The sequence below is a fragment of the Schistocerca gregaria genome, chromosome 3 (genome assembly GCF_023897955.1).
Source record: "Schistocerca gregaria isolate iqSchGreg1 chromosome 3, iqSchGreg1.2, whole genome shotgun sequence".
Classification (NCBI taxonomy): Eukaryota; Metazoa; Arthropoda; class Insecta; order Orthoptera; family Acrididae; genus Schistocerca; species Schistocerca gregaria.
In genome coordinates this window covers 678,339,754-678,355,152 of record NC_064922.1, presented here as the reverse complement: position 1 = coordinate 678,355,152, position 15,399 = coordinate 678,339,754, and the positions used below count along the sequence as shown (strand labels likewise).

The 15,399-nt window shown below is 41.4% G+C and overlaps 1 protein-coding gene across 1 annotated transcript; it reads left to right on the top strand.

Annotated features, from left to right (window-relative positions):
- Positions 1 to 2,255: 2,255 nt before the first annotated feature.
- Positions 2,256 to 8,135, top strand: LOC126354405 (probable chitinase 10). Its single transcript, XM_050004017.1, has 2 exons — positions 2,256 to 2,313; positions 6,884 to 8,135. Exons 1-2 carry the CDS (start codon positions 2,301 to 2,303, stop codon positions 8,002 to 8,004), a joined length of 1,134 nt encoding a protein of 377 aa, XP_049859974.1. The 5' UTR covers positions 2,256 to 2,300; the 3' UTR covers positions 8,005 to 8,135.
- Positions 8,136 to 15,399: the final 7,264 nt, after the last annotated feature.

Genomic DNA, 15,399 nt, shown 5'->3' with positions numbered 1-15,399 from the left:
GTAAGGAGAACATAAAAAGCAGACTAACACAAGCAAAGAAGACATTTCTCGCCAAGAGAAGTCTACTGATAACAAACATAAGCTTTAATATGACAAAGAAATTTCTGAGAATGTGCGTTTGGAACACAGAACTGTATGTCAGTGAATCATGGACAGTGAGAAAGCCGAAAAAAAAAGGGAATCCAAGCGTCTCAAATATGGTGCAAAAAAAGGCAAACGATGAACATTAGGAGGGTTCATAAGATAATGAATGAGGAGATCCTCCGGAGAAGCGGTGAAGAGAGGAACATATGGAAGACACTGACAAATAGTTTGAATTGCACATTTGTTAAGACGTTAGGGATAACATCTGTGATACGAGAGGGAGCTGTAGAGGGTAAAAACTTTAGGGGGAGGCAGAGATTTGAATACATTCAGCAAATAATTGAGGACCTACTGTACAAGTGATAGTCCACAATGAAGCGATTAGCGCTGGAGAGGAATTCGAGACAGGACGCATCAAACCAGTCAGAAGACTGATAACTAAAAAAATTCATTAAAAATTTCATTATTGCATTAATTACCCACACTGACAAAGGCCTTATCAGTTTTCAAAAATATGTGCGGTGCGTTTGTCTGTTTTCTCTCATATAAAGAACATTTTTATTGCTGCTTACCTGTGTTTATTGTTTCAGTGTAACTAGTTTAATTAAATATTTCTACAGGTTAGTTATTAATTTTTCACTGATGTCTGGATATGGGAGGACATAATGGATTAAAAATTATTTATTCATAAAAGACTGATGAATTGTGATTACGTCTATAATAAGAACAAATGATAATGACTCCACATAAAAGTCTTCACTGTGCTTTTGACTATGGCACAATGATATTTCGGACACTGTGGCATTATTTTCAAGTACTCTACAACATCTACATGATTTAGTTCATACTGTTTATATGTCCATTATTATCATAGTTGTGAAGTATAGAATATGTACAGATATAATGTAGTTACAGACTCAATTTTGTGGTAAGTTCCATAACTGTTAGACCACAGTAAAAGCTGCCAAAAATCACAGCCTTACCCTAAGTATGCTACACGATGTACACGTTGCTTGCAAAGTAATTAGAGGTCCACGTGTAAATTTCATGAATAGAATAAGGTATATAAGGCACTTTTAGTATGAAAAGTCGATTTTGAAATAACTGCTAAGAATGAAACATGCTCAGAGATATATCAATACTAATGTTCTAATTAATGCCCGTGTAAGAGGCCTGGCGTGAATTGGGAGATTCACGAAAATTGTAGATAACCATGTCGTTCAGTATGACAAATAATATTAATTCTAGTATTTTGCCTTACACGGGCTATAATTATGCAGAAATCTTGCTCGTACAGTTGCTCCCAGGCAAGATTCTGCTGTTAGTTGAAGACTATCTTCTGAGCTCAATGTTCGGTATAAACATTTTTAACATAGCAGATCTCTTCAAATGACCAATCACGACTTTAAATTTGCGTTGAATGAAGCATTACCCGAACGATGGAATTGAAGTGGACACATTTCGTAGCTGCTCTCCACATTTTGCTATATTAAACATATAAAACAATGGCATGTTGATCATGGGTGAGGTACATGTATGTTTGATAATGAATGGAAGTCAGTATGATGATCTTCTTTAACATTTGATTAAACTCGACTAACAGAGGCGTTCGTTTCCTGAAAAAAAAGTATCGGTAAGTAATTTGTCTACTTACTACATGCGATTTTTACATAACCCGAAGAAGCTTCACAACAAGATGAACTAAAAATAAAAATTTTATTTGTAATATCCATGTTTTTCATAGCTGTCAACGCTTACGAAAGTCAAAGTATCTACTCTTCAAACAAAGCGCATTCGATACTGTTCGCTGATGTCATTACATTATGTCGAAATCCCAACCGTTTAATCTAAAATACCAGAAGAGGATAGCAAATTATGAGCTGGTAGCCCATATTCCTGCAATGGAATATTTTTTTGTATTAAGAGTTTAATTCTGTTTCACTGTCGTTGCATCCAGAGCCATAAACCTTCCTGCAGCCACACCTGTGAGAGCCATAAAGCTATCTGAGCTGCCAGCTCACGCTTTCCCGTAATTCGCTTACGCGAAGCGATTATTAGAGGGTAATTCGGATAAGGCTCTCGCACAACACGTCTCAAAACGATAGCACACAAACCCTCTGCAATATATAAGGATACGCCCGAGTCGCTTCAACACAGTCGCTTCAGTGGTAGGATACAGAAAGTAGTCTTGACAGGAACATCAACAGGGAGGCACGATGTTGCTGCAGGGTAAGTGGTGACATAATTTATTGCAGTATGCTTGGAAAGTAGTAATCCTATGATTATGGTACTGCTTGAACCAAGATTTTATATATATATATTTTAAATTCCATTTTAATACTAACCGCGTGTTGCAAAATCGCAATGGGCGTGGTAACAGGCTACATTGTTTAGTAATCCTGAAGCATAAGAGTCGTCAAGTCTGTTCCTGCGGTGTGTGAAACATCACGTCCGTTTCAGTAACAAAGTTATTCTCTCTAAATTTAGGTATTTACTGTTGTTTGGATGCAACATTTCATGTTTCGCAGTAACTCTGTTTGAAATATTACCGTCGTAGTTTCTTAAGTATTCTCCCTCTATAGTCAGCCGTACATGTTTTAAATACTGTCCGCCCCCGGTAGGTGAATGGTCAACATGACGGATTGTCAATTCTCTGGGTCCGGGTTCGACTCCCGGCAGGGTCGGGGAATTTTCTCCGCCCAGGGACTGGGTGTTGTGCTGTCCTCTTCATCGTCCTATCATCCTCATTGACTGCAGGTCACCGAAGTGGCGTCATATTGAAAGACCGGCACCCGGCGAACGGTCTGCCCGACGGCGGGCCCTAGGTATACGATTAAATAAATAAATAAATTTTAAATACTTATCCAGGCACGTCGTATGCTTCAAATGTGTAATTATCTACTTATCTAATAGCGCACTAAACCTAATGTGATGTCACACATTATAATGTAGTTACTGCACTGCGAACATCAACATACTGTGTATTACTTCCATCAAAATTCTCGTAGGTATATGGGTACTTACACCACAGTTCATAATTATTATTTTCAGTTCTGGATAATCCCATTAATCCATATTTCGGCTATACCAAGTTCTGAATCACTATTTTCATGGTGTCACATGCAGTATGTGGAAGATCAACATTCAAGTTGAGTTCCTCTTTGTTACTACCATACTGTGTTCTGGTTAACGTCAAGACCAAACCACCAGAAGGAGTGTCCATAGCTTCTGTTAATTGCCGTTACCACGATCAAGGACCATTTATCAACTGTCAGACTTTCGTTTCTGCTTTCAGTGCTTTGAAACCCTTATTTGGTATCATCACATCATTTGGTTTCAATTCCTCAACTTCCCTCAGTAACACAATGTCCCCAACTTCTAATAAATTTGTGTTTGCAACATCACAGCTTAGGAAGAGCAGAGGACTGCTTCCTCCTACGCTGACCAACAAAACACTTAAAATCGAGTTGCCGTGGGAAACCTTTCGAAATCTAGCGCTGAGACACATTCTATCAGATTACGCTTAACTTAGTCAAATTTTTGTCGCATAAGACAGTGAGACATGGAAAAGACTGAGCTTTATTCAGTAAGGATTAGAAAAATACTACCAAACTGTGTTAAGCTGCACGGCAAATCCTAATTTAAGTCAAGTCCTCGTCGAAAAAATGGGATCACTCATTATGGCACCGAAATGGAAGATGGCAAAATGAAGATTTGAACTCTAAATTATTTCTTCTGTTGTGGTTTCAGCAAAGGAAAGTTACGACTCTCAGCAGAGAAAAGACAATGGACATTCCACAATGTTCCTTAGATTCTGCACTGGAAAAACTGTCGAAGTACCAGACATCGATGAGTGTGATAGGAAGAAGAAAGGGTTGTTGTTACCTACCAATAATTTTATTCAACTTCTACAACTCGGTAGCTGTCTCTACAACTAGTTTTGCAGCTGTTAGTATTTTTTTATTATTATTTCTTTTTCCTTGACGCACCGATCTGTAACACAAAACAAACCGTTGAACAGAATCTGACTTTGACAATGTTTCCTGCAGTAAATATTTCGGGATTGCTAATGCTGTTCTTGACAAGATCCATAGTAATACGCACATACAAGTTGTTCCACAACATGTAGTAAATATTTACAGACATAACAGGAATGCACTTTCGAAGAAAGAAAGCTTTAAATTCTAAATGGTTTCAGAGATAATGCATATATAATGTACATTGTTATTTATGAAAATGATGCATTTAAACACTGAATCAAACCTAATAATCAGAATGTAAAATAGTAGAAAAATTTAGTGATTGAGGAGAAATCACAAAGGGAATCCAACAGATATGAATTCTGCATTGACTTCTAATGCTTTGGTTGAAAGACATCTCTAGCAAAGAGGCTGAAAGCAAGGAGATACACTGGGCTAGAATAAAATGTCAATGAGTTTAGGTGGGTAAGACACATAGCTTGCGCGCCACTAGCCCAAAATCAGATATACGTTAAGACTTACATCTCGGAAGGAAGGAAGATTGAGTTTAACGTCCCGTCGACATCGAGGTCATTAGGGGCGGAGCGCAAGCTTGGATTGCTTCAAGGATAAGGAAGGAAATCAGCCGTGCCGTTTCAAAGGAACCAACCCGCCATTTGCCTAGAGCGATTTAGGGGAAATGACGGAACACATGAATCGGGGTGGTCGGGTACAGGTTTGAACCGTCGTCCTCCTGAATGGGAATCCAGTTTTCTAACCACTGCGCCACCTTTCTATCTCGGTAAATATTCGGAATAGTGCTTACGTCACTATGAAGTTTTTTACTCCATATCAGCGTTCCTGTCACATCCCTGAATGCCGACCATTTTTCCTGGGACACCGTCTATATATAGTTCATTAAAGGCTCATAAGTGTCTGCCATTGTATTACATAGTCCCATATTTCACGATTTCTGAAGAAATTCCTGCAACGGATCACAATGCCAATTTTCTTTGTTTCTGAGGGCTGCGGGAAAGAGAAAAGGAAAATGATTAAAATATGAGAATAAGGAATTTACTTTTCTTATTAACACAGGTACACAGTGACAGAAATAGAACCAGCCACACTGTATGTCTCGTTCTATTAGACTCATATATTGTGTTATTAACTCGTGCAGCCTCTATTCCTTGTAGTTACAAAACTTAATTAATACATACGTTGACATTCGAATCTAATAATTAATTCTGTTTCTCTTCCAGTACAGTTTTCCAAATGCTTGCTGACCATAACTTTGCCGATGAGAACTAAATTTATATTACACAAAAATAAAGGACTGCACATCCTCCAGGAGGAACAATAATGAACATAACAACAATACCAGAAGGAAACATGACATTCATTACTCCACGTTAGGGTTGCGTTTAGCACAAAAAGGAGTGCACTATGCTGCAACAAAAAATTTTGATGACTTATCAAGTGATGTAAAATGTCTGGCACACAGCAAAGTAACATTTGATAGCACACTGAAAAAGTTCCTCATTGACAACTCCTTCCATTCAGTAGAAGAATTTCTGTTATATTAATGTGTAAGAAGTGGTGGGTACAAATTATTTTGCGACGTGAATGTAAAATGACTCGTTCCACATCAGTGCGAATTATCGTGAAAATTGGTCGATGGAATATGAAAATAAGTAACTAACCAACTATATAACAGTACAAACTAACTAACCAACCATATAACAGTACAAAAGAAGCTTCTCGCATTCCACTCTCTCCGATCCTGCCAGTCTCCTAGTAGGCCTCTGGCATCCATCAGGTCACTGACCTCTAGGCTTCAGTTGCTCCTAGGTCTTTCACTCTTTCTTTTATGTCCATACTACTTTAGCCGTTTCCTCTGTAATAGCCTGGTCAACAGTGAAGAGAAGTGTGTACACCATTTCTTGGCCCACTGGGACGACTCCACATTTTCTCCCCTAGGCTTTAAGAGTCCTTCCACGTAGATTCTGAAAATTGCAGGCCCTAAAGCACATCTTTGGCGTAGCCCTTTCCACCTTTTCTAACAGGAGACTCCGGAGACACTGGAGTTCGTCCTCTTGACAGCACTCACACAGTCCGTAAAGCACTGTTTAACTGTTTTGATGTAACTAACGGACAAGCCACTATTCTTCATACTTGTCGACAGACTGTTTTGTGGTAATGTACATGCCTTCTAGAAATCCATGAAAATTAAATATGTCTCCATCCCTCTATAAATTATCTCCTGTTTTAGATTTATTAGTGTAAATATTCGATCAAAACATGAGGGGCCCTGCTCTATAACCATTCTGAGCTTCAGATACTGTTTCTTTTAAGATTCTCCCGTGTAATTGTGCTAATGATTGCACCAGACTTATGCCCTGGTCACTGCCACAGTCCTGCCTATTCCCCTTCTTGTAGACGGAGGTAATAATGGACTTTTTGCAACTAAATGACAATTATAATGATCAGGTGTGGTTCAACAGCAAGATACAAGTCCTTAAATTCGACTCCACTTCGGCGACTGGTGTGTCCCTAATCCACGCCAGTTATCCAAACGGGGGATGGGAACCACACGTTAACGTGGTAATTCAAGCCATGTGTCGTTCCTGGTTGCTCTCCACATCGTTGAGAGGTGAAGGCTGTATTACAGGTCCATTGCAAATTTCCGTGTTCCAGCTGGCATTCGCTACCGCGGCCTCTGGGTTCCCGGCACGCACTAACCCACTGGACTAGCAGTCCCGACACGTAGTTGATAAAAATGTTTATTAAATTTCAAATAATTTCAGATTTCAGTGCCAATTAATGTGAAGCTTTGGTTTCAGGGATCACAATAATCGTTTGTGGACTTCTCACTGCATCAGTCGTCCGTGGAACACCTCTGGGAGACTGTCGACGGAGGTACATTCTACGCCGAGCATACCATCTCGCAGATGATAAGAACTGTACCATATTCTACAAGTGTGCCCACGCCACGCCAGTTAAACACGTGTGTCCTGAGGGCCTTCACTTCAACAGAAGGCTTGAGGTGTGCGACTGGCCAGGGAGCGCCGGCTGCTCTGACTCGAAACACAATGCGTCGACAACTTCAACGGCAGCAGATGGCACGGGTAGCCCAATGAAACAGCCTCCTGAGCGTTGCCCAGCCCCTGTAGCTTGTCCAGCAAACGAAGATGAAAAATCGAATACCAAACACTTTCCTCACGCTTACAACTGTAGCCAGTTCTGCAAATGTGATCATGGAGTACCCATCAAATTTGATTGTCCAGTAGGACTTTATTTCAACCCTGTTCTAGAAGTCTGTGACTGGCCACATAGTTCAAATTGCTCCAGTATGTTGTCAAATATTCCGAGCACCACTTCTGAACCTTCTCCAACGTTTACCGAACTCACCACCACGACCGTAGAGCCACTGACTGATGTTCCAAGTACCACATCTGAACTGTCAGCTGAGAATGTGTACGAATCCACTACTATATCAACTGAAGAAAGTAGTCCTGATCCTGCTACTCTAACTATAGAATATACGACTGGCGCACCAACTAATTTACCAACTGACACCACTGAATCATTTACTGTGGAAACTACCGTAGTATTTAACGTTACTGACGATACCGCTGTTGCCCCAGAGAGTTCCACATGGCAAGAAACACTCACTTCTAGTTCCGCAATGTCACCTGCGCCCGAGACAACTACGGCAATAACGACTGCCTTCACTGAAGATACTACCGTGTTATATGGAGATAAAGATGCTTGTGACATCATACAGTCGTGTCCAAAATACCATCGGCACTCCGTTGTTAAACATTTTCCTCACCCTACAAACTGCAGTCTGTACTGTAGATGCAACCACGGAGTAGCTATCACTGAGAAATGTCCTGTTGGATTGCATTTCAATTCAAAGCTTGAAGTATGTGATTGGCCTTCAAATGTAAATTGCAAATAGGAAATCGTTGATCATATTATTTAAATTTTTGATCTGGATGTTAATTCAATAAATTGCCTATCTTACTTGTAAGATCTTTTTTCTGCTGGAATTATACATTTTAAATAAATTGTGGAACCCTGAATCTCTAACGATTGTCTGTAAATCATTTACTCCTCTCAGTTGCTTTCATATATATATTCTGAAAAGTTCTAAAGCTGTTTAAATAAAACAAAGATCATTAATTTTCTCAATCTTTATTCTTTATGTCTACATACTGGCGACACGTAATTAACAGCTTTCTGGAGAGCTAAAGAAATAATCACGTCCTTAGCGTGTCGTAAAGTAGAAAAGAACTTACAGGTAAAACGCTCAAAGAAGGAAACGCTATCCAATAGCAGTTACTGGGAAACCTAAATGAAGACTGTCTGACAGAAAAAGTGAAGCAACCAGATGACACTGTTAGACGTCAATGTAACTTTGTACATGCACACAACACAACCGAGGGAATGCAAATCATTAGACTTGCAATTTTCTATGACAAGTATAACGGCCACTGGAGTGTATTAGTGTCGGTCGTTCTTAGTGTTGTTACCAGCCTTGGTAAGGGATACAAGGAGCGTGGACAGCGTCAGATGAGCTATGGCTGTGAGAGACACGAAAATGCTGCATACCTTGTGAGACAGCTTTATCGGCACCTGACAGAGTTCGAAACGAGCCGCATTGTTAATCTCCACTTGACCGACTTCGAATCGTGGAACATATAGGTTTGTGGGGCATTCAGATGTGAGAATGTCTCTGATGTTGGAGCACAGCGGAGGCATAAATCGTCAGTGTTCCCTTGAGCTGTGTCTGACCACCAAAAGGAGGAATGGAACTCATCGTAATCCTGCATTTCTGCACCTGTCGTCCAGAGCAAGTAACCGTCTCCCTGCTACATCGTGTGCCGGCCTGCATCAGTGGTCTAAGACTAGGAGCAGAACGACTAAGGAATTAAAGTCGCATATATAGGCAGCTGTTAGCACCACGCGTTGGCCTGACCTGCTGAAAGATTAAGTTTTACTAATGCCCCAAAAGAGTGCTTTTACTTCGTCTACAGGTCTCCACCAGCAAGGACGATTCAAGAAGACAGGTTGTATATATTGTCTCCGCCTTAGGAACTGCGGAATGATAATTCTGCCTAAACTGCACCATCTCGTGCCAAGGACCGGCTAGTCATAAAGCGTCAGCAACCACAAGGCGGACGGTTACTTTTGCGGTGATGCCTTTACCGGGAAGCTCGGATTGATGATGAAAATCATCAGATTGTGTTCAGTAAAAAAACTCGTTTCTGCACTATTCCGGATGACCAACTTCAGTTAGTATGGCGGCGACCTAGAAAGAGGTCCGATTCTTCCTATGTTTTGGAGAAGCACAGCAGTGCATTCCTGACGTCATGGTTTTGGGAGTTCAGATCACTACTGGTAGTGACAGGAAATAAGTATGGTTCAAATGTTCCTCACGGACAACTTGAGTCCCCATGCGTTACCTCTCAGAGGAGAGTATCGTGGTACCATTTTTCAACAGGAAAATGTTCGTGCACATACGGTGCGTGTCTCTATGAACTATTTGCATGATGCTGAGGAACTTCAGCAGTATCCCCCGACTGTCTGCAACATGACATGTGTCGGACCACCGAGGACGACAACTGTCCTAGTGCAGTTAAAAATGATATAAATGATGAGGTACAATGGTCGTGGGCCAGCTTGCCTCAGGTAAGGGCACGAAGGCGTTTTGACACCCTACCCAACCGATTAAGCTCATACTCCCAGGTCAGAGGGTGGTGGGGGGGGGGGCGTTCTAATTATAAGTTTGTTTATATTGGAAAGTTATTTGTAAATTTGGTTCGATATTGTAATTACTGAAAGAATATCAAATGCCTTCGCAGACCGTGAAGCTTCAATTCGTTTAGTCTTCCACTTACGAGTGCTCCACATTTTTGTCTTGCGGTGGTGGCAAAACTTAAGGACTCAAAATATCTTCCGCATGTCATGTCACTGTCAGGTAATACAGCGCAATGAAAACTGGAACATCCGCATTATAGTGCTGAAGATAACTAAAATAAATCCGCAGTGACGAACGGTAACGACCCTTTTACTCAAAGATATTAATTACACTGATGTGAGCGCGATTTATGATGGTCCTCTGGGCGTTACAAAAGGGGGTAAAAGTGGCTACTTGTGTCATAACAAAGTTCACTTAATCTGATAACAAGTAGTTTGGATAGCTGAGCGCTAACTGTGCACAAACACCGTTGTTAATATTATGTATTCGGTCCTGAGTGCCAAATCGTTTGAAGCTACATAAATTTTAATTATAATTAGTTCTGGTCTCTCTCCCAAATAAAAAAAACCTACTTTTTCGGTTTGGATTTTGTATACTGTTTATAATTAGTGAATTCCAGAAGGGTCAACCAGGGTCAAATTTTGTCAAACATAGTATGTAATTTTGTCACACAGGGTACAGGAGGAAGGGGTACAGGGCGCGGGGAAGCGAGCTGATATGCACTTTGTGGCGAAGTTTAATGAATTAAATAGCTGTGTTATTAAAGTTTATTTCACAGACAGCGTGTACTCCTGAAATCGCATTTACGTGGAACAGAAATAACTCTAATCCCGTCGTTCCATACAATACCAACTTGCCGATTATTTGTCAGCAAAGGGTTGGATGGAACAAGGAATCACAACATGGACAATTACTCACACACAAATATTCGGAAGGAAGGATCAGCACTTTCCATTTCTAAATGAATCATCAATCGCAGCGAAAAGAATCGTGACAATCAACTGGGCACATATTGCGTGAAGCGCTTCGTTACCGATGAAACACCAGATTCTGTTCCATACGTGTTTAGATCAGACGATAATTATGTCATTTATCGCGAGAATTCTGCACTGTTTCTGAGGATGAACTTGCATCATCACTGGGAAACTCAACTTGAAGTTGATCTAATTCGCATTCAAAAATCACTGTTTACATGATCACGGAGGAGAGACTGTTTGCTATAACTGAGCTCTTCTACATCCCGACAAATCATCCCCAGAACTTCAAATGCCTCGCCTCTACATACAGGGAGCCATAAAACTTAATGGAGGCATACCGAACAATCACGAAACTGCTTCTTTCAGAAAAAGCAGGCGTTTCCTCAAATCACAAGACAGAAGAGGAAACGCCCTCTTCTCTCGGCTTACAATTTTCTATTCCGTTCTAATGCTAAAATTGTGATGAACGCTTCGGTTTGAAAACAGCGAACCTCGAAGGTCCACCCCAAGAGACGCGCTGCCGCATATGGCGACAGTGTGTCGCATCAGCATATTGGGACCGGAGCTGGCTTCAAAAATAATGTTCAACTGCCTTCCATGGCTGCTTCTGCAAAGTTAAACCAAGACCTTCCAGTTGAATTTACCTAACTTCAAGGCTCTGTCGTTACACCTGCAGTCATTGAAAACGAGGGTTCATCCATGTTTGGGACATTTGGTAATAGGTACTTGTTGTACAGACAGTTGCAGTTAAGGTGAGAATAAAGACGCACAAATTCAGGTTCCCAGCGTGACCTTCCTCCCTAGCACTGAAAATAACAATATGGAAAATACGTGCAAATGCAGGCAGAGGGAAGATGCTCTGCCACATTTGATAAGGTAAGATCCAAAAAATTATATGTCCGGCTGACTGATTGATGCTTTTCGGCGAGACATGGTCGTTAATAGAGTGTGTGATCACTACGGACGCAATGCCACAAAGACAATAATGAATTCCTGTAGTATGACATTCTACTGTTTCACCAGTGCTATTAACGACTACATGTGGACATGTTGCAATACATTTCCCCAAGGCATCCCATACGTGCTCGACTGGGCTGAAGTCGGGTAATCGGGCTGGCTAGCCCATCTTCTCGTTCACGAGATCCTCCACCAAAGGTGTTCGATGTTCTCAAGCACTGTCGTCGTAAAAACGAAGTCGGGGTCGAATGAACCTTTGAAAATACGCACATGGGGAAAGAGTACAGCGTCACAATGACGCTGACCGGTGAGTGTATCGTTGTCAAATATTTGGAAGCCTGTGCGTCCAAGCAACATAATGCCTCGCCACACCACAAGATGTGGACCAGCTAAACGATCACGTTCCACAGTGTACACCCACGGCATGTGAGAGTACGTCCAGCATCACTACTAAGACTGAATCTGCTGTCATCTGAGAAGAACACATGACGCCATTCCTCGTTGGTTCTGTTCGTATTCGCTTGACACGATCGCTAACGGAGCCACAGATGCCCGGCTGCCAACAGAACACGACGTATTGGTCGTCCGGCAAAGAGACCACTCCAGTGCAGTCACCGTGCCACTGTGGAATGCCTCGCAGTCCTGTTACACACTGTAGTGGTCGTTTGATGCTGTAAGTGAGCGTCGTCGACCACCTCATGAATTTCAGGTAGAAGTTTTCGTGGTTCGGGACGCTCCCCAGGCCTACGAAACAGTGCAGTGAGGAATACCAAACTCCTGAGCTACACTCGTTACATGTCGCCCTTCTTCAACTTTCCCAATGATTCTACGCCTTGTGAGATCCAAATGTCGGCGGGTCATGTTTTAATGAAGACCATCACCACAGTGCACAGTAACTGCACGCTGATTAACACACAAGCGGCCAGGCGTTACTTTAAGTGCCTAGTGCTGGAGGCCTCATTTGTCGCTATAGCCACGCTGACCCCACGCCGTGTGATGTTCAGCTTTCTGTGTGCAACTGGGAAACCTCTGGCAACATACTCCCACATTTTCATTCGTTTCCATCGATTTGTTGTACCTCGTCCCTAAGTTTTGGAGAACAGTGTAGTTAAGTTGGTCGCAGGCAGTGGTTTTGATACAAACGCAAGTAGAATTTACTGCATATGACTGCTGAAATATGAATTGATTTGGTGTGCCACCACTGATGGCACTTTCGATTGTACTACTCGCTCTTGTTTTTAATTCTACAAAGACCATGAAGTTAACGACGACACCTGCGACGAACACATAAACTTGAGGAGACCTATGCCACTGCTGTAAAGGTCGCAGAACAACTTGTCATGGCTCTTCAAACATTCTTATTTATTGACATTTTCGTTCACAGCCCATCATTAGAGCATCAGAAAATAAAGGCTTCATGTCTTCATACAAAGTACGCAGTCACATGCGACAGACTTCAGCATCAATTGTCATTTGAATAATGACTATGGTTGACACACGTTACTCCATACTCTGTATGAAGACTACTTTTTGATGTTTTGATGATGTGTAGTGCCCAAAATGCGTCAACAAATGAGATTTTTTTAACAGTAGCGTGCAGTTGTTCTACCGAGTATTCAGCAGTGGCCTAAGTCTCCTCACGTCTTTTTGGATTACGTCGTCAGTCATAACCAGACGTCACAGTAAAGGGGTGCGGCTCGCCAGATTTATAGTAGCAAGGGGAATGTCGCTACAGTAGTTAATGTCATTGAGTTCGCTGGTGAAGTTTTTTGATTTCAGCATCCTAACCTACGAGTACTCTATAACGTGATGGCGAGAACTGTTGCCGTGAAAGAATAAAACGCTGCCTCTGTTCACAGAAGAACGTTAACATTTTTGAAGCAAATAATGCTTTCCAGAAAAGACATCAGGTGTTCTGGAAGAGTGGTGAAACTTCATCTGTATATACACACTGCCAGTCACTGTGAAGTAGGTCGCGGAGAGTAATTCCTAATTTAATACCCTCTTTCTTACTCCATTCACGTACGGAGCGAGGTAAAGAATACTGTAGTATGCTTTCGTGTGCAGCGTAATCTCTTTTATCTTATTCCATTAGATCATTCCCGAGGTATATGACTGAGGAGCAGAATTAATGCACAGTTTCCCTCGAAGAATGATTTACTACGCCTCAATTCCAAGCGATCCAAAGTGACAGCCACGAAATCTTACGCGTAAGAAAAGAGATTAACAATGTTCTCGAAGATGCGGGATTTCCGCACATTATTGCAGCAATAAATTTCGGTTTTTTCCATACCGAAGGTGTTCACGCATGTTATATCTGTAATATGCTTAACGAGATGCCCGTCTGACACATGTTTATCTCAACTACAGTCTAAGGAATTTCGCACCGATGTATCAATTTGTTCTGTGTTTCGTATAGAGAATATCGTTTTCACATCTATGCTGATAATGTAGGGCCGGGATAGTTCAAATTAAATTCCGATTATAACAGTGTTGTAACTCAGTAACTTTTGTGATTGGCCACTCATACAGAAATTCATAGCTGACGGACGTTGCTCCAATGTGTAAACACTATGAGTTTATTTACACAGGAGATCCGGACTTAAGTGTGTCATGAAGTATGGCAAAGTCGTTTTTTAAGTTTTGTACCAGCACGTGACGAAGAAGTATTGGTATACGGAAATTCGAATACTATAGGCCACTTGTTTTCTTGAACAGTAATAGCATCTGACAAATGTTGATACACATCTATATGTTTTGAGGCAACAAGACATTTATAGCTAAGCCAACAATCAGTTCCTTTGTAGACTGGGGAGGTGTGTGTAATACCTGTAAATTCGTTGAAGACAATAAATACTCACACCGTATTTAGTTATCAAAGTAAGTGTTGTGCGCCATTCTTTTTTGAAATACACGTAGTGCATTGTTTTTCATGCTCCCAACTCCATACTACGCAACTGAAATGTCTAGGGAAGCTCTACTTACATGGAATCTATTACAAATACGTCCAAATTACTGATATATTCTATCTGAACAAAAGTATCCGGACATCTATTAGTGGTCGTGAATATCGATTGTGTCTACCCTTCGCCTTTATGACGGTTTAAACTTTACTGTGGACACTGTCAAGGAGAACTCCCAAGAGCCGAAACCAGAGCATCCAGCACCACGCTGGATGATGGGATCTGGAGCAAAGTCGACGCACTAACTAATAACAAAAGACTTCCACTGGGTTCAAATCGGGAATCAGGACAGGCCAGTCCATTTCAAGAATGTTATTGACCACAAACCATTACCCCACAGATGATGCTTATGACAGGGTGCTTTGTCATGCCGATACAGTAGTCGTGTCGTAACAGTTCCTCTACTGTACGCATTAATCAATGTTGTAAGATGTGTACATATTCTTCTGCTTTTAGCACTTTCGGAAGGAAAAAAGAGGACTAAACCCTAGCAACTAAAAACACCCCCATAACATAACACCACATCCTCCGTAATTCGCGTTTAGGGCTACACATGATAGCTGGTAACGTTTTCAAAACATTCGCCACACCCAAACCCTTCTGTTGGATTCTCCGAAGATATAACGTGATTTATCTCTTCAGACCATTCGTAGCCAGTCATGCACTGTCCAGGGACGTCGCTCTTTACGCAGTCT